The 21374-nt window shown below is 41.1% G+C and overlaps 1 protein-coding gene across 3 annotated transcripts in view; it reads right to left on the bottom strand.

The window, feature by feature from the left end:
* Window positions 1-215: 215 nt before the first annotated feature.
* Window positions 216-21374, bottom strand: part of LPP (LIM domain containing preferred translocation partner in lipoma) — a 741798-nt gene continuing 720639 nt past the window's right edge. For all 3 annotated transcript variants that reach the window (XM_069864453.1, XM_069864454.1, XM_069864455.1), the window contains 3 exons: window positions 20050-20228; window positions 16948-17068; window positions 216-15158 (listed from right to left, as the gene is read on the bottom strand). In XM_069864453.1, the coding sequence (XP_069720554.1) occupies window positions 15030-15158; window positions 16948-17068; window positions 20050-20228 (429 nt within the window). In that variant the 3' untranslated portion in view covers window positions 216-15029. The remainder of the gene's footprint in view (window positions 15159-16947; window positions 17069-20049; window positions 20229-21374) is intronic.

Genomic DNA, 21374 nt, shown 5'->3' with positions numbered 1-21374 from the left:
GGGTAGCCTCTCTTGGGACTTATGTCCAGCATCCTTACTTCACCCAACAGTAAAAGAGGCTCTTGAATTAAGTATGTTGAGAAGCCGCACAGTGAAATTTTGGACCCAAATGAGAAAGAGATATAGAGGCTCTGAAGCATAATTGCAGGTGGAAACTGGGAGGAAGTAAATACCATTTAACTTGAAAAAATAATTTCACACACTAGCAACAAAAATGAAATTTATAAGGAGTTTATTGGATTGGTAAAATGTAATAAAAAAGCATTTGTGATACTTCTTCTGCAAAGAAAAAGGCATCTGGCAATTTTGCATATTTATTTTCCCTTACAAAACATTAGAAAAGCATAACTGATAAAAAGGATAACAACTGAAAGAGCAGAGCAAAGAGGAAAATACATCTCAATATAATTGGATAATGCATAATAAAAATACAGAAAACACATGCTTAAAACAGCTTTCATTCTCTTATTGTAAAAAGTTATTTTACGTGTTGAATAAAAAATATATGCCGGTTGCTCTGAAAATTGCAGTTTAGAAGAGGTAACTAGCTGAGAACAAAAATATATATCTATATATATTTATAAATATAGAAAATGTGTATGTGCTGCATCTGTCCTCAGAACAAACTGGAATAAATGAGTTTAATTCATGCACACAAGTTACCAGAGAAAAAACTTCATATATTACCTTGCGGACCAATCCTGCAAGGTGCTGACTGCATTTCCAGAGTGCCCTCAAAGCCCTGTGGAAGTAGTCAATGAAGGAGACAAATCGCCTGATGGGTTCACTGAGAAGACCACTCAGCGGCTCACAGGAGGTGCACTCAGCAGCTTGCAGAATTCAGGAAAATTCCAATGGCAGCAGGATTGGGCCCTTCACAGACTTGGGTAGCGTTTGTGCTCAGCGAGGGATAAAACTCTGGTACCCCCAAACTCTGACAGATAGGAGACCATTCCTAAAAGCTCAAGTAATGTTACTTCATAAGGATCTGAGGGCACTGAGTGTGCAGCAGAAGGCATCCCTCATATAGGGAATGCCTCCTTGTGCTCTTTTCTTGCTCAGATACCTAGGCTAGTGATTCACATTTAAAAGGAAGATGCTTCCCGTACCACTGAGAGCCTCTGTCTGCTGGTGCAGAACAAGAAGAAGTGCGGCCAGTCACACTCCCCTCCCAACTGCAACAAAGGGAACAATGCAAATCCTTCTCTACCTCAAGGGCTAAACCAACACTACCAGAAAGCTGAAATAACACCTCAAACCTGGCCTACTTATCCGCTGTGAATTACATCGTATCCAATAAACATCATTGCTGGTGAACCCTGGAACAGACTTGTCTACAGCTGGCAGGGATAGGCCAAAGCATAGCAGCTACACAAGACAAATACATCCCTGGGGGCATTTCCTCCTTGCAGTTTGAAAGAGCTAACTCAATCTCCCAGCCCTTGGGGGATTTGCCATGGGACATTTATCAAAGATGAATCCTTCTGGACTGACCCATGTATGGTTCAGACTCCCTTGTATCAGTCTACAGGTAAAGCCAGTGTGAGAGATTAGGCTCCAAAACACAACAAACCTCTGCTGTTTGTTCTGACCTAGAAAGTGCCGTTATCAAAAACTGCAGAATTAGTACTCCTGGTTTCTCATTTGACTAACTGGACGCTGCCCACCAGACTCTGTGGACCCAAAACACAAGCTGGAAAACTATAGGCCTCTTAAAGAAGTTGAAGTCTCACCAAAGCAGATCTTGTCTACCAAGATCATGAGAAACTCCAAACATAACTTTGCTCTGCCTGTTCCTCTACCAATACTCGGTCCCCACTCTCTGGAAGGATGGCAGAGGAGGTCACAGTAGCGCAGTACTGAGCATTGAAACAACAACCCTTTGCCTTTGTTGCATTTCCAATAAACCTTGCATTCCCTCTCTGACCACAGGAGGGAAAAGTTTCCAAAAACATAATTTGGGGTATTGAAAGTGAGAGCATATCAGTCTTTTTAATACAGTAGCACCAATCAAACACCTAGTCTTCATTGCACTTTCAAGGATTCTCTTCTAACATTATATAAATATGAATAATGGAAAGCTTATGTGAGATTTAAGCGAATAAAATCTCCAGATACGAATGACTCTGGAGTTCTGATAAGACAGAGGCATTTGAGGAGATATAACCAAGTATTTCTGTTACTGAATAGTTGCCTGCCAGGCAATGAGGTGTGTTAGGCAGACAACAGGCAGTGCTGATGGGATAAGCTATTGCTTTGCTTATCCCAGTGGAGAACAGATGCTCAAAATTAACCTCTTGCTTCTCTTTTATATCATTCTCATAGTTCCCATCCCTGCTCGGCACTAGGGCTATTTCTCTGCTGCTGGTAAGTGAGAACCACAGATCTCTGAAAAGGCACATAGCGCAAGAAGTGGAACACTTTTTTTTTGTAAAGGCAGCTCTTCAAAAACCACCTTACAGCTTCACCTTCCTGGTTGTTTTGCTTAGATAGTCAGGCATTAGGCACATTAGAAATACACCTTTTTAGGTGGATAAAGCAAAGAGATAGATCAGGCTCAGGGGACAAGGCAGAAGATGTCCATTTGCCAAACCAAAATAGGTTTCCAAGCCATACAGAGTTGTCAGTAAAGCACTGGCAGATGCAAAAAGTGCCCCAGTTCTGTATTTTCAATGGTACCATCTTAACATAGTTGAAACGCAAACCACAACCTCCGGCTGTGCATTTCAGTGCAAACTGCTCTTATCTCATACAGCCCTGAATGAAACATTAGCACAAAGGCAGCCTAATTGGAACAGGATCTTCTCCTCCCTCCCTGCAAATTCTAATCATTGCACACAATCCCATAGCAAACGGCAGAGAGAAAACCCATTTCTGGCAAAATACTTGCACAAGGAAAGCAGCATCAAGCCCTACGCTGGGCACAGACCCACCAGCTCTGATTATGGAGAGGATGAGATGGACCTTGCTTTGTCAGCAGGCCCTCCTCGTTCACATGCTGCACCAGGGTGGCAGGGCAGGCTGAAGCTGGAGCAAGAGTCTGCAGAGGAGATGCTGGCTCTGGCTCTAGTTTAAGGAACAGAATGTGGCATTTTCCTCCTTGGCCACCACCAAGGAAGACAGCAAGAGTAACAAGAAACTACACTGAATGGCCATCTCCCTTTCATTTTGAAATCTGAGCACTTTCCCAAAGGAAGGCATTCCTCCAATCTAGAATTCATATTTGGAAAACCTCCCTATATCAGAACTAGAAAATATTCTGATTGCATTTTCCAGTCCTAAATTCTAGGTGAACTTTCCTGGACGGGGCTCCTAACTTTGTTTAAATTCAGTGAGCAAACCAAAATGATTCCATAGCATATAGAGACCAGAGCAAGACAAGGACACAACAAATGAGTAAAAATAATGACACCATGAAAAAGCACATGGTCCTGACTACCAGCGATGCTGAATAAGCAAAGCTTCTGTGGAGCAAAATTAGCATGAGACGTAGGACCAGCCATTAAAAAAAAAAAATCACATCAATTATGCCCTTTAGCTTTTGCAATTATTTCCACCCCTCTCTTATCACAGATGCAATGGGCCAAGCTAGTTCTTTTCCTTATCCGAGCCGGCCCTGCTCCTTGGGCTGTCACGCTGCTGGCACAGACCTGCGGAGACAGGACTTCCCGCACTTCAGGGGAACGTTGAAGTGGGACTATTTTTTAAACATCAAGCTATTCCTGTTTGCTGTACGCTCTGCTTCCAAAAATAAAACAAGCATTTAAACAAGCGGATGGACTCTTTAAAGTTTCATAACAATGTTTTAAACCTGGAGTAGAAGGGATGGGAAAGGGAATACATTTTCCTACTTATGGGAAATAATGAAACTAACATCTCTGGATATGAAATGCTGGGTAATAGCAAATCAGAGGTCTGTTGCTGAGTCCATTCTGCCAGCCAGCCCCTATGAGAAAAAGACAGCGAGAAATGTTTCTTTTTTTTTCTCCACTGATGAACTTAAAATGAAAGGAGAGGCAATACATGGGAAGGAGGAGGGTCGACAGGTACACGGCACGGAAATGACTCGCCTGGAGCAACCACACAAGTAGGCAGCAAATATAGCCTGTCTCCTTATTCCCTTTGCCTTGTTCCCAAAACTAGTTTGGGAACAAAATGGGGTAAGGGGAGGAGGAAGCAGCAATTTGAGCATGGCAGATGCTCCACTTTAAACTGTATCTTCCCCAAGAGGAACCAAGGGTGGGGGTAGGGGAGATGGCTATTATTAATGTCCTTCCGTATATAGCAAAGCAGACATCCTGCATAATGGCAACACAATACATCAATAATAGCCCAAGAATAGCTTCCTACCGCTTTTTTTTCCCCTGACAGTTAGAAACATAAAGAGAAAAATCAAGCTGCTGAGATAAATAGCTGAGTCTCCACCCCCACCTCAAATTGCCTTGGCATATTTTAAGAGATAAATGGTTCTATGAGAAATTTAAATAGCTTTCTCTTTTCTTTTTTGGCAGCTGCAGGAACTGGGTCAGGTGTAGAAATTATTAATTTAGAAGCCTGAAAACCCTGTGTTTGAAAGTCAGGTTTGGGGTTTTTTTTCCTTTAAAGCATCAACTTTCTTAGAAGTAGAGTTAGAAAAAATTAAAAAATAATTGAGGTTTTTTTTAAAAAAAAACCCAGAAGTCAGAAAAAATAATTAGATAACAGCACAAGCTGCCGAAAAGGGACAATTTGCAAAACAGTTTAATGGACATTAAAAGTATCTGCAGTGGATTGTTAACATTTTTTTTTGCATAGAGTATAGTATTTGCACAATGGCTTTCATTCCCTTTGATCAAACACTGCACTTGGAGTATGCCTTGAAGAAAATGACTGCAGGGCACAATTCTGTAGTTTTACTCAAACTTTACTGCACATTTTTCAAAAGAGATTATTGCCAGAGTGACCTGCACCAAACACTTTCACAAGGAGCCCATTTGCTTATTGCTAGATCTCAGGATCGTCACCTCATTGAGATGATCTGCTTGAGACTTATCACTGGTGCTCAGAGCTGGTGAACACGGTACTGAACCATGTGTAAATCACTGCCTTCCCCCTTCCACTCAAGTTACTTCTGCGTATGTGTGGAAGAACCTCTTTGCAACAATAAATCCCTGAATCTTACAGAAAAGAAAGGTCAAATCCTGTAGAAACTGCTTTGAGCAAAAAAATGCTGATATATAAACTCCCTCACAGCATAGTACACTAGTTAAGACAAGTAAAAGATTCAAATTTCCAGTCCTACAAGGACTCAAGATCTTGAAAGATACCCGGTTGGCATGCAACCCTCTCCCTCTGCTGCACAGCTAGTAAAAATCCCTCCTGTTCCTCATGCTTTGTTTCATGTCCCAAATCAGGCTGATACCCGAGAAGAACTCCCTAGTTTAGACTCGCTGCACCTCTGCAGGGCTCACAGCCTGTGCTCTACTTCCCTTAGTGATCAATCAAAAATTTAAAAGGTGACAAAGACACAGATGTAAATAGAACTGTGGTGCCTAGAAAGACAGAGCAAGATAGGATCAGAAGACAGACTGTAATTACAGGCCCTGCTACTTATTACATAGGCCAGTTGTGCTACATGAGCCTTTGGTGGAAACTTCCTGTGTAATTAATAAAGGAGAAACAGAATACTTTTGCAATCACTTTTCTAGCTTTCACTGTGGGGGTCCAATCCTGCCATCCTGGATTAGCTCTAATCATAGACAATCTTTCTCTGCATAAACTGAAGGCACTTGTTTTGTAAGACTGAAAACAAAACAAAAAAAAAAAAAGAAAAAAGAAAAAAAAAACCCCCTCTTTGCAAATGTACACCATGCAATCAATAAGGAAGGGAAATGGATCCTGAACTCCTCCCTGACCCCCCCAAGATTGTAATCTGACAATGTTTTCAAGGCATCTGGCAAGAAAAGAAGAAGAAAGAAGAATGCTGTGAAATATTTAAAATCTGCTTCTGTCAGGAATACATGAGAAGAGAAAGGCGAGTTTGAAAGGGCTGCATTATTTGTAAGTGAAAACCTGAAAGCACCACCTTTTGCATAGAAGAACGAGATGCCCTTGGCCCAAGCCAGAGCAGTCCTGAGAACAAGTAGCAGGCGCTGATTCGACAGGGACTGGGGTGACAAAGTCAAGGCTGTGTGCGAGCAGGACCAAAGAAGCTGTCCTGCACACCATGGTACGTACCCTGGGACATCAAGGGTAGGGCAAACAAGAGTTAATAATACAGTAAAATAGCTGCGTGTTTGCAGCCAATAACTGATCCTCCTCATCTAAATCTTCAATTGGATTTTCAACAGCATGGGAAATAAGGCATCCCCAAGGGAGGATTTCTCCTAAAAGCACGTCCCTTGCTGCTGAGACGTACCAAATAGGGACTTCCAAGGAAGGAGAAACTGCCGCGTCAGATCAGAGATGCGCTCAATGGCATTTTGCTTTGTTCTGGCACCCAGGATCTTGCCCTCTCAATCCTCAAATTCCAACTGAGGTGGAACAGCCTTACAGAAAGATCTCAACCAGGCCTGACTGCTGAGCAAATCCCAACCTGCAACATGGAAAGCAGGTACAGAGGGAGGGGAGCAATTAAGCAGACACTCAGGGTTACAATCCTCAGCTGTGCCTTTGCCCTGGTCACATACACTTGCCTGCTGAACAGTTCTAGCAGAAACCATAAAAGACTTCAGGACAAGCACTGGACACAGAAATGGGATCAAAATGATCTCGATAAGCTAAAACAAAAGGCACTTTGGAACAAAACTGGCACAGCCACAATCCCCACAACGCTTGCATAAGATAGCAAGAAAGAACCCCTAGAACGTATTTATCAAAAGCCATTTTATGCAGATTGTTCCTTCTGAATATTAAAAACATGGTGAATATTAAACTTCAGAGATTCTTAATACGTTCCCAAGCCCCATGGACCTTTGAAATGCTAGCTCATCAATATGCAACATCTTGTCAAAAAAAAAAAAAAAGAAAGAAAAGGAAAAAAAAAAAGAGGGGAAGAAAAGCTATTCATCCTCTGCACATAGAGGTTACAGTGAGAATCCCAAGAAAAAAAACCAAAACTTCCAGCATCTTATGCAATAGGTTAAATTTACTCTGGTTGGGAAAGTTTCACTTTCTGTAAGAGGAAATGTGCCTGTATGTGCATTGCTGCTGGAAGATTCTTCTGAAGTGTGAGGCTCAAACTGTGTAGCTGGATTACAGTAAGTAGTTTATAAAAAAAACAAGGCTTGTGGCTTTGCATCCTGTTCCAGTCCAATGTAGTCTCAGGATCCCCCCTCCAAAGGCCAGCAGACAGTGCGCCACCTAAAAATCTGTTCTAGTCCAAAATGCTGTGGTTGAAATGGCTTTGCTTGTTTATAAAGTTTAGTGTTTCGTATCGCATGCATCTGACCTTCAGCAGAAAGAAAAGCTCAGTTAAATTGTGCAAATATGTACCAAATGGGAGCAAGGGAAGGCAGCCAAAAATGCTGCATGAGCTTTTGCAGGGCTGCAGCCTTTTAGGAGCACCAGTGAGATGAACTGGATGAGAGGCCAAATTGATTTAGGCTCCAGGCAGGAGCTTAAAACACCATGACATCCAAATTCACAAAGAAAATATTCTTTACTGCAACCCCAAATTTCCTGTGCGTGAAAACACTGTTTTCTTTCATCTTTAGGAGATGCTCATTCTCTAATCCAACATTTAAAAATGAACAAACAAACAGGAGTCAGCTGACAAAGTGTTCTTGCTGGTGAATGGAAGTAGGTCACTGATTATTTTGCCTTTACAGTCTGGCTTAATATTAGTGTTGTACGCAAAACAGTACCAAACTGCATTGGAGACAGGGAAAGACTCTAATTTTGTCTTTTCTATGAAAATCAGCATTAACATTAACATTCTGCATTAATGTGCGATGCCTCCCCAGCAAACCGCACACTAAATTAAACGACAAAACCCCTTTAGTGGTCAGCCTGCATTTAAAGACATAGAAGTATGAGTAATCAGGCAGAGAGGAATTTTCCTGAAGGAACATAAAAGAAAATGAAGGCTCTACATACAAAACCAAATAGAATCTGTCTCTCACAAATGCAAATTCTGGCTGGCCTTTTACACAAACATATTAAAGGACTAAAACTAAAGGAAAAAAATAAAAGAGGAAAAACTAATAAATTCGTTTTTGGAGAAAAATATTTTAAAACAAACAAACTATCCTTCAAATAAATTTCTTCACGATAAATCCCTGCAATCATGTGGTTCTAAATTACAGGGTTAAATATGACTGAAAAAAGTAAGGCACAATTTCATAATCATTTTAAGAGCAATAATTATAATCATTTTCTTTGATATTCATGTGGCCACTGATACAACGGATGCACAAAACTACTTGATTAAAGATGTGGAAAAGTTTTTCCAACTACTAGCTAAGATTCACAAGAACTCACTGAAGTAAGTAACGTACCATCTTCACTGCAAAGATGAGTGCACGTTGAGCAAATGGAAAAAGCGGCTAAGAGAGCTGCTTGAGGACAAAGGGAGTCAGAGGCAAAAAAGCAGAGACACCCTAAGTGTCATGTTCCCAGCAAGAGACTCTAGCCCCTGGAAAGGTAAAGGTGATGCCACCACCTGAGGCTTCTGATTTTTTTTACTCATTTTCTAAAAGACCTATGTGTGATAAGAAATTTCAACAAAGAGCAAAATTAAAAAAAAAAAGAAGTTTGAACTTAGTTCTCTTCATACCAGTGACCAACTCTACTGCTTCCACGTGTAACATGACACGAAAGAGACTGGGATCACATAGCCAGGAATAAAGCCCAGTTGGGTTCAAGCAGCAATGCTCAATATTTCAGCCTGTATTTCTGCTCGTAGAGCTACAACCACATTACGTCTGCGTGTGAGACTGGCTTGCAAATGTTTGAGCTTAGGTGTTTTTTTCAGATCACAGAAGAGAATTTCTAGGCTGAAATGAAAGCTGTTCCCCAATGTCCACCAGGAAACCTACTGAGGTTATGGGTTTTCCTCAGATTTTTAGATACTCAGTCAATGTGACAATTTCACAAGCTTAAATTCTGCTCTCTTTCATGCTCCAAATACACATTGGACACTTGACTGCTGCAAATTCAAACTTGAAATGCCAAGGAAACCAGGTAGTATTTCTAGAAATGTTTAAGAAGAAATACCATTCCCAAGCCTGGGAGATCAATCAGGATCTCTTGATTTTCATGGCCATAATGTGCTTATATTCCTCAGCAATTTCAGAGGAAAAAAACCAAACCAAACCAAAACAAAGAAGAAAATAGCAATTACCACAGAAAAAAAGAAAAAGACCTTGGCATTCCCCATAGCCAGCGACTCCATGGCTTTAAGACAAGAAAGAAAAATGAACCCAACAGAAGAAACACTGTTATTTTAAGAGTCACATTATTTGCATTGTTCTAACAAAGGAAACAGTGACTTCAAAGTTAGAAAAACTAGTTAAAAATAAGGGGAGAAAAAAAATCTTGTGAAAAGTTTCAAAGCTTGTTTTATTTCACCAGGTCCAATACTGAACCATTTTTCAAGAACAAGTGTATTTGTTTTTAAGTAGAATTTTTATCCAAGTAAGTTTTCAAAATCATCATAGAAACTTTAGTTTACTAGCAGAAGAAAACCAAGAACTACAAAAACCTGAGAAAGAAAACATGTTTTTTTGAGAAAGTGAAAATATTTTTGAGAAATGAAAATATTTTTTTAACAATTCTGAAATTTATTCAGATAAAAATTCAATACAGTTTCAATCATAAAAGCAAGAAAAAAAATGTTGTGGATAAAATTGCAGAAAAAGAGGCTTTCTCAGCTAAAGCAAGGCCCTTCTGACATCACATAATTTAGTGTAAAAATTGTGACCAGCTCTAACTGGAAATAGTGTTCTCATCTCTCCATTTGTACTTTCCTAACCTCTAGATAGTAATAAGTAGTTCCTGCTAGCCTTTGGCAACAAATCCTCAATTCCCATCACCAATATTTTCTCATGGGAGTTTCACCACAGCGAGATTCTTCAGCACAACTCTCTCTGATGGACCTGACTTACAGTATTGCAGTCTGTGTAAGGTGTAGTCAACCTAACTCAGTGAAAAATCAGCAAACCAATAAGATGAACCAACCGCAGGAGCCAGGTATCAATAGAAAACAGTTAGAAATTCCAAACCTTACTGAGCCAGCTGAAGCACCAAGTGTCAAGTATTTATCTCTGATACCAAAGGGAGGGCAAAGACACATTATTTCTTTCATGGACTTCTCTTGGGCCCTGTTATCCCTTGTCTGCTGGACTTCATCAAAATCAAAATGGATCAGCATTTATCAAACCTAAGCAAGGCTTGGCTGATCATGGCCAGGCAGCAGCTGTAACACATCCAAGGAGATTCCAGGATGACTTGTTGCATATGCTCTTCAACAACCACCATTTCTCTAAAAGACACTTTTTTCCCATTCTTCTCACCCATATTTTGCTGATAGGCAGAAAGTCAACTTAAAGCCTGTGCCTCATGAAAGTCTTGCTCCTCCCGTCGGGATGAATGAATGCTATTATGTATAGTTCACTATGATAAACACTTTGATACTTCCATACCTCTATGATTAAGTCATTACCCAAGTGTTTCACAGCTGTGATAAAAATCTAAGAATTAAAATACTGAAAAAACAAAACCACAATTAGAGGTACATTATCTGATAGGCGATGGTGTTGCTTTCTGTTTTTAAAAGCAATGTTCAGGCAATGATTAAAATAGGTGACAATAAAACCATTCAAGAAGTACTAGTGTTAGCCTTGGGGATATGCTTAAGGATTGGGCTGTAACCAAGGCAACCCAATCTTCTGGAGGAAGTTTAACTAGACAGTTTTAAAGCCATGGTTCAAAGATACTGTAAATCTGGCTGTAGGGCTACTAGTGGGAAGTGCCACAGCCACCCAACATGAAGCACTGATCTCCTAATAACTCATCCTCCTGTTGTCCAAATGTTATGGTGGATCCACTACCGGGTGCCCTACTGAAGTCGGCATAAGGGTGACACAGGAGCCATTTCATGTGTTCTGGGTAATTTGACAGAAATTTGACTGTGCCCGCGTCCTACCCAAATCAAATCTGTATGACTGGGTGATACAGAATCAATTAATGACTACAGACACATGGCTTATGTCACACCCTGTAGTGGCTTTACGCCTGTGCTTAAATAAACTTCATGGGCTTACGTATTTTTTCTAAATTAGAACCTGATCCTGGACCCTCTTGGGCCTGAGGGCCTATCTGGTCACACAAATCATGGGATTGGGACCTACTTGTCAAGAAATGCTAGATAAGCCAAAGCAGCATAACCCAAACCTTCAGAGTTGAACAGAAATCTCTGTGTGATCTTCCAACTCCTTCTGAAAGGAACAGTTTGGACATTACCAGAGCTACAGATAACGTGGATTTTTGTCATGGCTAGGAAGTGCACCTTAAGAAAAGCACAGTCTCTTCGGCAAAAAGACTCCTTCTTTGGAACACATAAAACAGGATATATTATAAATATATGATAAATATTGTAATGAAGCAATATCTCAGTGGTTCTTAGTTGCAGTGCAATGGAGATAAGTCCACCAGCATTTCCTCATTAAAACCTAAAGCATCAGAGGGCAGATTGCCATACACATGCGGGTGATGAGAGAGTCTGTGATGTATACACACTTATGCAAGATGTTCTGAATATATTTATAGCAATTTTAGAAGCCAAACCCACATGCATTACAGAAAATAAAGAGTGTTTTGGATGCTCACTCCTTCCAACAGGCAGATGGCTTTGGTGTTTCAGGGGTGAAAACAAAAGAATGATATTACCACTGTCCAGATGTGTCAGGTCTTGAAATTAGCCACAGTACCTAAAATATCAACACCACTCAATCTTTGTCAAACATCTTCCATCCATGGTGTATTTAAAGCTTGAGAAGTTTGGCTCTCACCTCCCTGCACTCCAGCTCAACTCACCACAGAACCTTAATAACACAGAGGATTCAGATCTAGATCTCTGGGCTGGCCCTTAGCTTTGAAATGGGCTGGGATCCCAAACCTACATACCAGTGAACTTTTCTGGAAAGAGAAGACACAACTCCAAAAATCAGTAGTTTGGGCCAATCTGTGATTAGTTTAATTCCCATAACAACCCTGGGAAGCTGGAAAGAAGCCCTCTCATGCAGAGGACAGAGCACAAGAAGCCATATGAGTTGCTCCAAGTCCAGCCTATGGTAGGGCCATAAAATGCCCAAAGGCTCTGGACTTGGGTCCTCCTTAGTCTGGCCACATTCTGCAGGAAGGCACATTAGCTCATTTCCATCAATTACCCCAGTGTTATTCAAGACAGTCTCATCAGCCACTTGATGTAACACTAACAAGAATAAGGAAGATCAGAGCTATGTTTGCTGCCTGATGAATGGCTTATTCTGCACCTTAGTGCATCATGTCCTCCCCTGTGCTTGCAGAGATGTAAAATCCTCCACAAGGATACAGTGGTGTTAGCAGTCTCGGCTTTGACCTCCTCTGTTTTTGTAAGGCTAGTTCAAACTGGATTTGCTCAATAGTTGCAAGGTTTCTTTGACCAGTGGTGTTGCAGACTGCATGTAAAGAAGCGAGCTCAGAAGTATCTTACGTGCCACGGTTCAGGGAGCAGGAGCCCAGATGGAACCTGGCAGGAGTCACAGTGCAAAAAAATCTGTTTATGTCTAAGGCCGTAAAATTCTTGAAAGCCAGGGTAGAAATCTGGTACAAAAAAGCAATCTGCTTCAGCACAGACACTATGGTGGAGAATGGATTCTTTTGCTTAATGATGCCACCCTTCTACAAAGAAGGATTCATTCTGAGCTGTGAATTTTGGGAATCTTCCCTGACACTGGTGAAGTTTGCCAACACATAAACCATGTAAGGAGCAGAGGTTTCAGACTGGTATTTCTGTATTTGAATTTACTGTATATGGCTAAAGCTATTAAATTTCACAGTGCTCTTCGATAAAGTTTAGTGCTAAACTGAAAGGAAATGCACCATTTGCAGGAGCTGCAGTGAGTATCTCAATTTTTCCTTTGTTTCCTATCAGTCTAGCTCATCTAACTTTTCTTTTCAGCATTAGTAGGTAGAATTATATCAGGCTTTTGTTATAAAGAATAAAGATGAAAGCACCACATTCTTATTGTTTCTCAGTGGGTGCATGAAAAAATTTCTTATAACTTACTCTTGAAAATTGCCAGTTTGCCACTTACATGGTCAATCAGCCTGCAACCATTTAAGTTCTGCTTCTTAATTTGTTAAGTGCAAAGAAAGGTATTTTCTTTGATTACATCTGCAAATAAGATATTAATGTCAATTCAGTGATATGAAAATTACTCCCTCACTATGTAATTTGCACCTTAGTTATTACAGGTTTCATGAACAAGAATATTACAGCTGCTCAGAATGCTGTGGATTTCTAATTTTTTAATTTTTTTTTTAATTAACCCAACTGAAAGAAAAAAAAAACCACCACCATAAGAAAAAAAGATTATCTGTGCCCAGCTTCTGTTTACCTTGGCATACATATTAATTCTGGACTGAAGATGAAAATGCTGCTGCTGGCCCAGCACTCCTCTGTAATGGTATTTCACCAGAGAGAAGTTATGAACAGCTGGAATAAAAATGAAGGAGGTAAAATAAATGCTTACTTTTTAGAATGACATAAGGAAGGGTTTAATACCTTCTTTTGCTTTCTTAAATGAAAACTGAACAGCAGCATCTATTTAGAAGATTCCTTTTTGCTGTTGTTGAAATAAGATCCTTATTTTTTTAATGAGAACTCCAGATCGTGCATGTTAACATCAGAGTAATCTATATCCTAAGGCCTGATTCAATCCTTCTTACAGCTGAAGGATAGTCTTCCCATCGCAATAAGCAGGAGATGGAACAAGACTCTATTGCTTAAACATCTACCAAGAAACCAACACTGCCAGTGGTCCCACTAGATCAGGGTGTGCGAGAGAGTGGCATAAGGTTTCTTTGAGCATCGCTTTGCAGTGCAGTTCTATGTAGTAATTTATTTTTTCTTAACCACTGGGATTTAAAAAACGTGTTTCCAGCCCCACAGCCTTAGAAGACCTTCCTAACAGACGTGATTGACTTATACCTCTGGTAAATCAAAAGCACATTGTGTGTGTGTGTGTGTATGTGTAGTGTGCGTGTGTGTAGTGTATAGTATATGCAAGCTCACATCTTTCTGTGATTGCTCATAGATTGTGAACTGGAAGCATCATTACTGAATAAATTTATGCAATAGTAAAATATAATTTCATAAGAAAAAGAGAAAACATATTGAACTGGAAGGGAATGGAGACAAGTAAGGGCCTCAGATAAAAGATACAGATAACAAATCTGTGTCCCAAGGATACAAGGTTACACCTAAACTCTTAGTTGTAGTACAGCTAAAGTTGCATTGTTTCTGTTGTGATGAGAGGAGCCCTGGGTCTGCTCTCACACCTTCTAAGGCAGTGGAGCTACTTCTGCTGGTGATCCAGATCCTATTAAAGTCAAAGGGAAACTCCCCGTGATGTCAATGAGAGCTGGTCAAGTTCTCAAAACAACTTGGGAGAGAAAGAACTAGTTCAGCCATCTTTCACTTTCTACCTTCATGTACTTCTCAAGAGACAGTAATCAAACACAGAAATATAGTTAAGATCATGCTCAGACTTCCTTCTACAGGCAGATATCTTAAATGCTCTGACCACTTACTTCTTTTAGCTGCAGAGACAGCAGGTGGTCTGATTCACTCGTTGCCCTCCTGAAAAGTCATATCTAAATCAGGTGCCTGTCATAGGCAGTCTGAACACAGCCCCTTGAGCTGCCCTCTTGTTCCAAGGCCTTCCAGTTTTACTTTTTTTTTTTTTTTTTTAAAACAGACATTCAGACCCTAGGCTGGAAAGAAATCATGCAAAACTTGTGCAATATCCCCCAACAGGGATCTTGGGGCAAGTCACAGTTGATACTCAGAGATCAGTGCTGGCCTTGGCAGTCAAAGCCTGGATGCGAACAGAGTTGCAGGTCTTGCAAAGGATGTGCCCATCCAGAGGGTAACAGCCCTGATTGTCCCCTTCAGACAGGAGGCCACCACAGTCCTAGAAATAGGCAAACAGAAAGAGCAAAGTAAATAAGAAGGAAGAACAAGATTAACTGAAGAACCTAGTCAAAGAAACTTTTCCTTTACTCTCCACCTTGTAACAGGATCCAGTGTGAGTCAGCGTAAAGCATGAAGTTGAGGTACGTGACGTCTTTCATGATTGAGCCACTTCCTAATAAGAGACAATGCTGTGGAGAAGATAGGCTTCCAAGCTCTCTGCTGAATTTAATCCAATTGAAAATAAAAGCAGATTATTCCCTTCACATTTCTAAGGAAGAAAAGGTCTTTAGCATGGGAGAAAGCATCAAACTTAGGCACATACTTATTGATGCAAAAAGGATAAAAAATAAGCATCCCTGGGAAGGAAATTTGGTACTAATATATGACTACAGGTGATCTCCTTTGAAGAATTAATGCCACAAAACTATAGCATCCACTCCAGGGGTGACAGCTACGCAAACTCCCTGTCTGTATCCCCTTACCAGAATTGTCACCTGTGTTTGCATTGCAATTGGCCCAAAGAGGTGGTGGCTGAAAGAAGGATGTCACTGAGACAGGCTTGTAGAAACCCCATTGAAAAGCCCAAAACTTGCTCCAGAGTCCTCAGCTTCTAAGTATGTAAGACTAACTATAACTGCTAGGAAACTGGGAATTATCCCTCACTGCGTGATTAGGTAATCGTGACACCGAAGACTGGTGATGTAGATGTGGGGAGAGGATTATGGCTTGCTTAGAGGCCGTGTCTCTTCATCCTATAGCCGTGTTTGTAAAAACACCTGGCATGCAAGTGGTCAAAAGGGGAATATGATTATTATTTCTTTTCAGATAGTTGAGGCAAACTGAGATCAAGGCAAATAGTGCTGTCAATTGCATCTACTTCTGACATTCCGCACATGTGAGTCCTAGGTATCTCAGCAGCCAGCATGGGGACACGCTGTCCAATGAATTAGGGTCTACAATATTTAGTATAGGAATGCCCCAGAGTCTTTAATAAACTGGGCCTAATTAATGGGTCGATATGTAGCCTGGAAGCCAAGGTCATATTGAGAAGTGAATCAGATGCTTCATGTCTCAGCCTAGAACCTTTAAGCCTCAGTCCATTCTCTTTTCCAGTTGAGGTTATTAAAACTGCAACTGTGATAAAAAATACATATGGTCTCATTTTCTTATCCTGCCACCTGGCTGATGCATTATCCAACAAGCAACACTTGCACAGAATAATTCTTGGAGGTTCCCTAACACAGCTGTTCCCACATGTTAATTGCTTTAAGGTGATTTTTCTTCTCTGTCTTCAGATTCTTACCATCAAAATTATATGAAGTGCAAAATGAAACTGAACAGGAAAGTTGCACAAAAAGCATTGCACAAAACAAGAATGATCATGTTTATGTGTCCATTAAAATTCTTCAACCCAGAGCCATATGCGGAGTTTCTTGTACAATCTTGCTCAAATTCTGACATGCATTAGCTTTCATTTTAAGAAGACAAACATGAGCAACATTTGTGTCCAAGCTATAATTTATGATGCTCTCAAATATTAAGCCCTAATTACCTGAGTCACATTCTCTTGCTCTCCTAATGAACCTGTTATAAACAAGGGACCTGATTTTCTTCTCATTTGCACTGATATAAATGAGGAAAAATTCCTTGCATACTGAAGTCAATGATGTAATTTGATTGTAGAACCAGCCTTACAATAGGGTATGTCTGTCATTTGTATTACATGGGGCAGTGATTAAATTAAGCCAACCTTTTCTTTCTCTCTTTCATATGATTAGAATACTAACCTCACACCGGTAACACTGGACATGGAAATCACGATCCAAGGCAACAATGCGTACAGTCTCCTCTTGTCCTGGGGCTGGCATAATGGGCTCCTTGCACACCGAACATCTCGGTGCAAACTTCCTGAAGAAAGAAGAGACAGTCCCAGTCATCCTCAAACTCAGAGTGAAAGTTTTTGTTGCCTGTGCCAGCAAGCCAAAAACATGTGCATTTGTACACACCCATGTACGTATAAATATGTCATGGACTGTAGCTTTTCACAGCTGCCTTCTTGGAAAGGAGACAGGAAAGAGCACTTTAATTTTACAATGCAACTTTAGGGTTGCAGGATATTAAAGAGCATTATGCAGACTATTAGGAGAGGACTTCAAGAATGTCTGACTAGCAGCAAAGCGTAATCCTCTTGCCCTAATTAACAACTAAACTGCCTGTTGAATGACCCATGACTATAACACCTATGCACTGCTGCAACCCTTAGGCTCAATCTCCAGTCTAACTTTAAGAAAGTCCATAAAAATCCTAAGGTTAGAAAGATGACCAGGATCTGCTTCAAGAGCACCTCTTGAAAAATGTATCAAAATATTAAAATTTGGAGATTGGACCAAACCGGCAACATGTCTTACTAGAGAAGGTAAAAAGATTTGCCTTACACTACACTAATTTGTTGAGATTTATCCCATTCATTTTAAACTTCTGATCCCCCTTATGCACACAGGAGCACACTCCTGGCTGTGCTCACTGTCAAACAAGAAGCATCAGAGCAATTCTGACCCACTGCATTTTCTAGCTAAAACCAACTCTCAGTTATCCATTAGTGGATTCTCAGGCTTAAAGAGGAACAGGACTCTCTCTTCCACAGTCAAGCTGAATCAGAGTTGTACAGTGACAGTCGCTCACTGTGAGAAGGAACTGGCTTGAACCAGCTGGTTTGGTCAGCTCAGGGATCAAGAGGAGCACAGACCTTTCTTCCCCTTATATTGCCCGCTATATGCCTTTCTGGCTAATTTACGTATATCCTGCATTAGCTCTGGTTTTGATCCCCTCGCTTGCCCATGAACTATCAATCTCTGCTCCCAGGCAGGTGGGGATGCTTGAGAACATTTAGCCCGTGAAGAATCATTTGCTGTTTTGGTTCAAAACCCATGGGTACCAATTTCCTGGCTTCAAGTTCTACTCACTAAAAAAGAAACTTGTACCTGCAGAATCTGCTGCAATGTAATGAAAGCTGGTGTCACAGGCTATGGGGCAACAGAGGGCAATGCTTATGGCAAACATCAGAACACAAGGAGATCAAAGGCCCTCCTCATCTGAAATACTGAGGAAAGATTGACTCTGCCACCTAGCCTGACACAGGAACCACCTCAGAATTAACTAGCTTAGAAAAGAAAAAAAAAATCTATCTGTGCTAGCAATAAAGAAAAATATTAATTTCACTGGGAGCAGATGAAAGATGTCTGTGTAGCTGCGATCTAACGAAAAAAAAATGAATTAAACAGTGGCTATAGTGAGTGCTCTAAAAAATAACTTAAATGGATCATGATATGACCAGAGCTGTAATCGCAGTTAATTATATGCTGCTTCATGCAGGCGCTTCCTTGTGCCATTTAGCTCAAATGTGGTGCTTAAAAATACTTCAACATTTCTCTGTCCAGGCCACTGTGGGTAATTAATTATGTGCCAAATATTAACTCCCAGGACCCAAAGATGACTCCTGCAGACTTCAGGGGATGTGGATGTGCTACTGCGGGGCCCAAGCTCAGGGAGTAGCAGGAACATCAGGTATACTTTTGTTCAAGAGGAGGTACAATATGTAGAGCATTTGGCCTCCAGACCAGGAGAACATGTCATCCGTGATCATCTGCAGGGGGGTGGGCCTTCTAAAGGTCCCTTCCAATCCAAACTATTCTAGATTCAATGAATTAAAATCGAGCTGGCCAAAGTGCTGCTAAATATGTGGCTGGCCAAAGACATTCTGAGTATCACATTAGGTCTTGTGCTATTCCCATCATCTTCCCCTCATCTTTCACTTAACAATTTTGCATCCTTTCCTTGGACTGACAGCCTCCCACTACCTCTTCTCAGAGCCCTGAAGTCCAGATCCAGTTACTGCCAAAAGCCTTCAATGTGGGACATCAGCTCTTGCTCCCAACCTTACCTTACATGCAGCTGCTGGCACAGAAAAGCAGGTAACACAGCAGCTGCCAATTAACCCAGCCTATCTGAGCTACAGGGAACATCCTCATGTTGGATTTTAACATGTCAGTTGATCGTGGCTGCTTCTTTCTGTCAAGTCAGCCTGCTTCTTTGAGCTTTCAGGCCCACACACTGATGCCACGAGGCTCTAATTAAGTCTACCCCCTTAGAAATTAAGAGATAAATGGTTGAGATGTAAACTCACATTTGTCAGTATTGATTTCTTCTTTTAATTGAGGGGTGTAATGTGTCTGTCTTTTCCATACAGGGGAAACATTTGTGCTCTAATTATATCTACCTGTCTTCCCCAGATTAGTTGTGATGATGGGGGTGATAGCACAGCAGTGACAGAAACTACTTGCAACTACACCTTTCAACTTACTTTAAATAGCAGCTTCACTATAAATTATTACCAGGGCTGTATTTTTAGCAGCTTTAAAAAAATAATTAGCAAATAGAAACAAGAGGAGCTGTGAGCATCCTGTGGTCACCTAGATCCCTCTAGCTGGTAAACAAACACCTGCAGAGTGCAACAGTACGAGACCTCTCTTAATTGCTCAATGGAAGAAGTGGGGAGATGCCAATGTGGAAGTACAGGTACAGGCAGTAAGGAGAAATGTACACATGCTGAGTGCAGGGGAAGGCAGGAGGAAATGCAGAGAGCTTAAAACAGAGGAACACAAAGCTTATTCAGATCTAAGCAAAACCAAAATTAAGCAGCACTTGCCCCTAACCAATTAATCTTGTATGCCAGGGTGTGCCTGCTTGGAGGAAAGCTGTACCTACTATTTAAGAGCCCTGGGAGGAAGTGGCAGAGGGTTCAGATAATTTTGGACGCTCACAAAGGAGGATTTTTAGAGACAAAACAGAAAGACAACAAGCAAAGCCACTCAAAGCAGCTCAGGCCATACTTATGGAAATCCTCGATGCAGTGGATGTTCCCACCAGCATCCACAGTGAAGGGGATCCCATCCAGGCTGCGATGGCACATCACACATGTAAAGCAATGAGGATGATAGGCCTTCCCGGTGGCTCGGAGGATCCTCTCCATGATGGGCTTTGCACAAACGCTGCATTGCTCCAGCGTGTTCTACAAACAAAACATACATAACATGTGAGCACCATCTCAGCAGGACATTTGCAAAGGTCAGTTGGGTTGGAGGCTGTTGCTGGTCTCCTCAGAAGTTTTAGGTATTTTCATTTTTTCTAGAGAAGCACAATACAGTTAACGAAGAGTATGATAACAGCATAAGATCTGGGTTAAGGCTCAAGTATAGTGTGAGAACACAAACCAGACGCTTCTCTTAGCAGCTCTGATAAATGATCAGAGATAGCCCACCAGTTGGGTGTATTGAGACATTGCAGCTTCATTGTGGCCAAGAGCATGGGCAGGAGTTATGCAGCCTGCAGTCCTGGGTTTTTGCTTATGGACTGCCCAGTCTGAATGAACTTTTGCAGCTGTGTTGGTTAAAGACAACCTCCAGACTGTGCAGTGCAAAGCTGAAGCTCGAATTCCTAGGGCTATATAGAGACCTCCTAACTGCTCTGCTAATACAGCTCCCATAAAGGATCTTTGTCTGCCCTGTAGGAAAATCTTGATCTTCCTCTACCACCACAGAGAATACTGTTTAGCCTGGGGAGAAAACAAGGCAGCATCTGCAATGAAAGCATTGCAAGAACCGGAGTTCAGGACTACTTAAACTGTTCATTTATCAGTGGCCCATAATGTTTGAGAAACGCCAGGTCTAAGGCCATGATCCTTATCGCACAGGTTTGACATACTGGCCTGCTCCTCAAGTGCTGGAGCCAAAAAACTCCCCGCCTTTGAAGCGGGTCCATTGAGTGATTCATCTCATTTCAACCATAACGCACCCTTGTGGTTAGTTATAGAAACACCAAGATGATTTTGCTTCATAAAGTTGGTTGAACGCCACAGCAGCCCTTCTTACACCATCTGTGCAACTTTCAAATGAAACACCTTGAAGACACATGCCATGGATGAAGGGTGCAACCCACATAGATGCAAACAATAAATATGTGTCAAGGATTTGGGTCCTTACACTGGACTTTAGGAAAGCAAACTTCACCTAGTACTCTTGCTTGATTCATTTGGAGTTACCAAATGATGTTATCAACCAGTATTTGAATCTTGGATAAGGTAGAAAGTTTACGATTACAATACTGATTTTGATTAAAATAGACAGACATAAGGAAGGAGGGGGAAGGAAAATATCTA

This window comes from Phaenicophaeus curvirostris, chromosome 10 (genome assembly GCF_032191515.1).
Source record: "Phaenicophaeus curvirostris isolate KB17595 chromosome 10, BPBGC_Pcur_1.0, whole genome shotgun sequence".
Taxonomy (NCBI): domain Eukaryota; kingdom Metazoa; phylum Chordata; class Aves; order Cuculiformes; family Cuculidae; genus Phaenicophaeus; species Phaenicophaeus curvirostris.
Note: the sequence above shows the minus strand (reverse complement) of the source record. Positions and strands in the feature narration are given on the sequence as shown.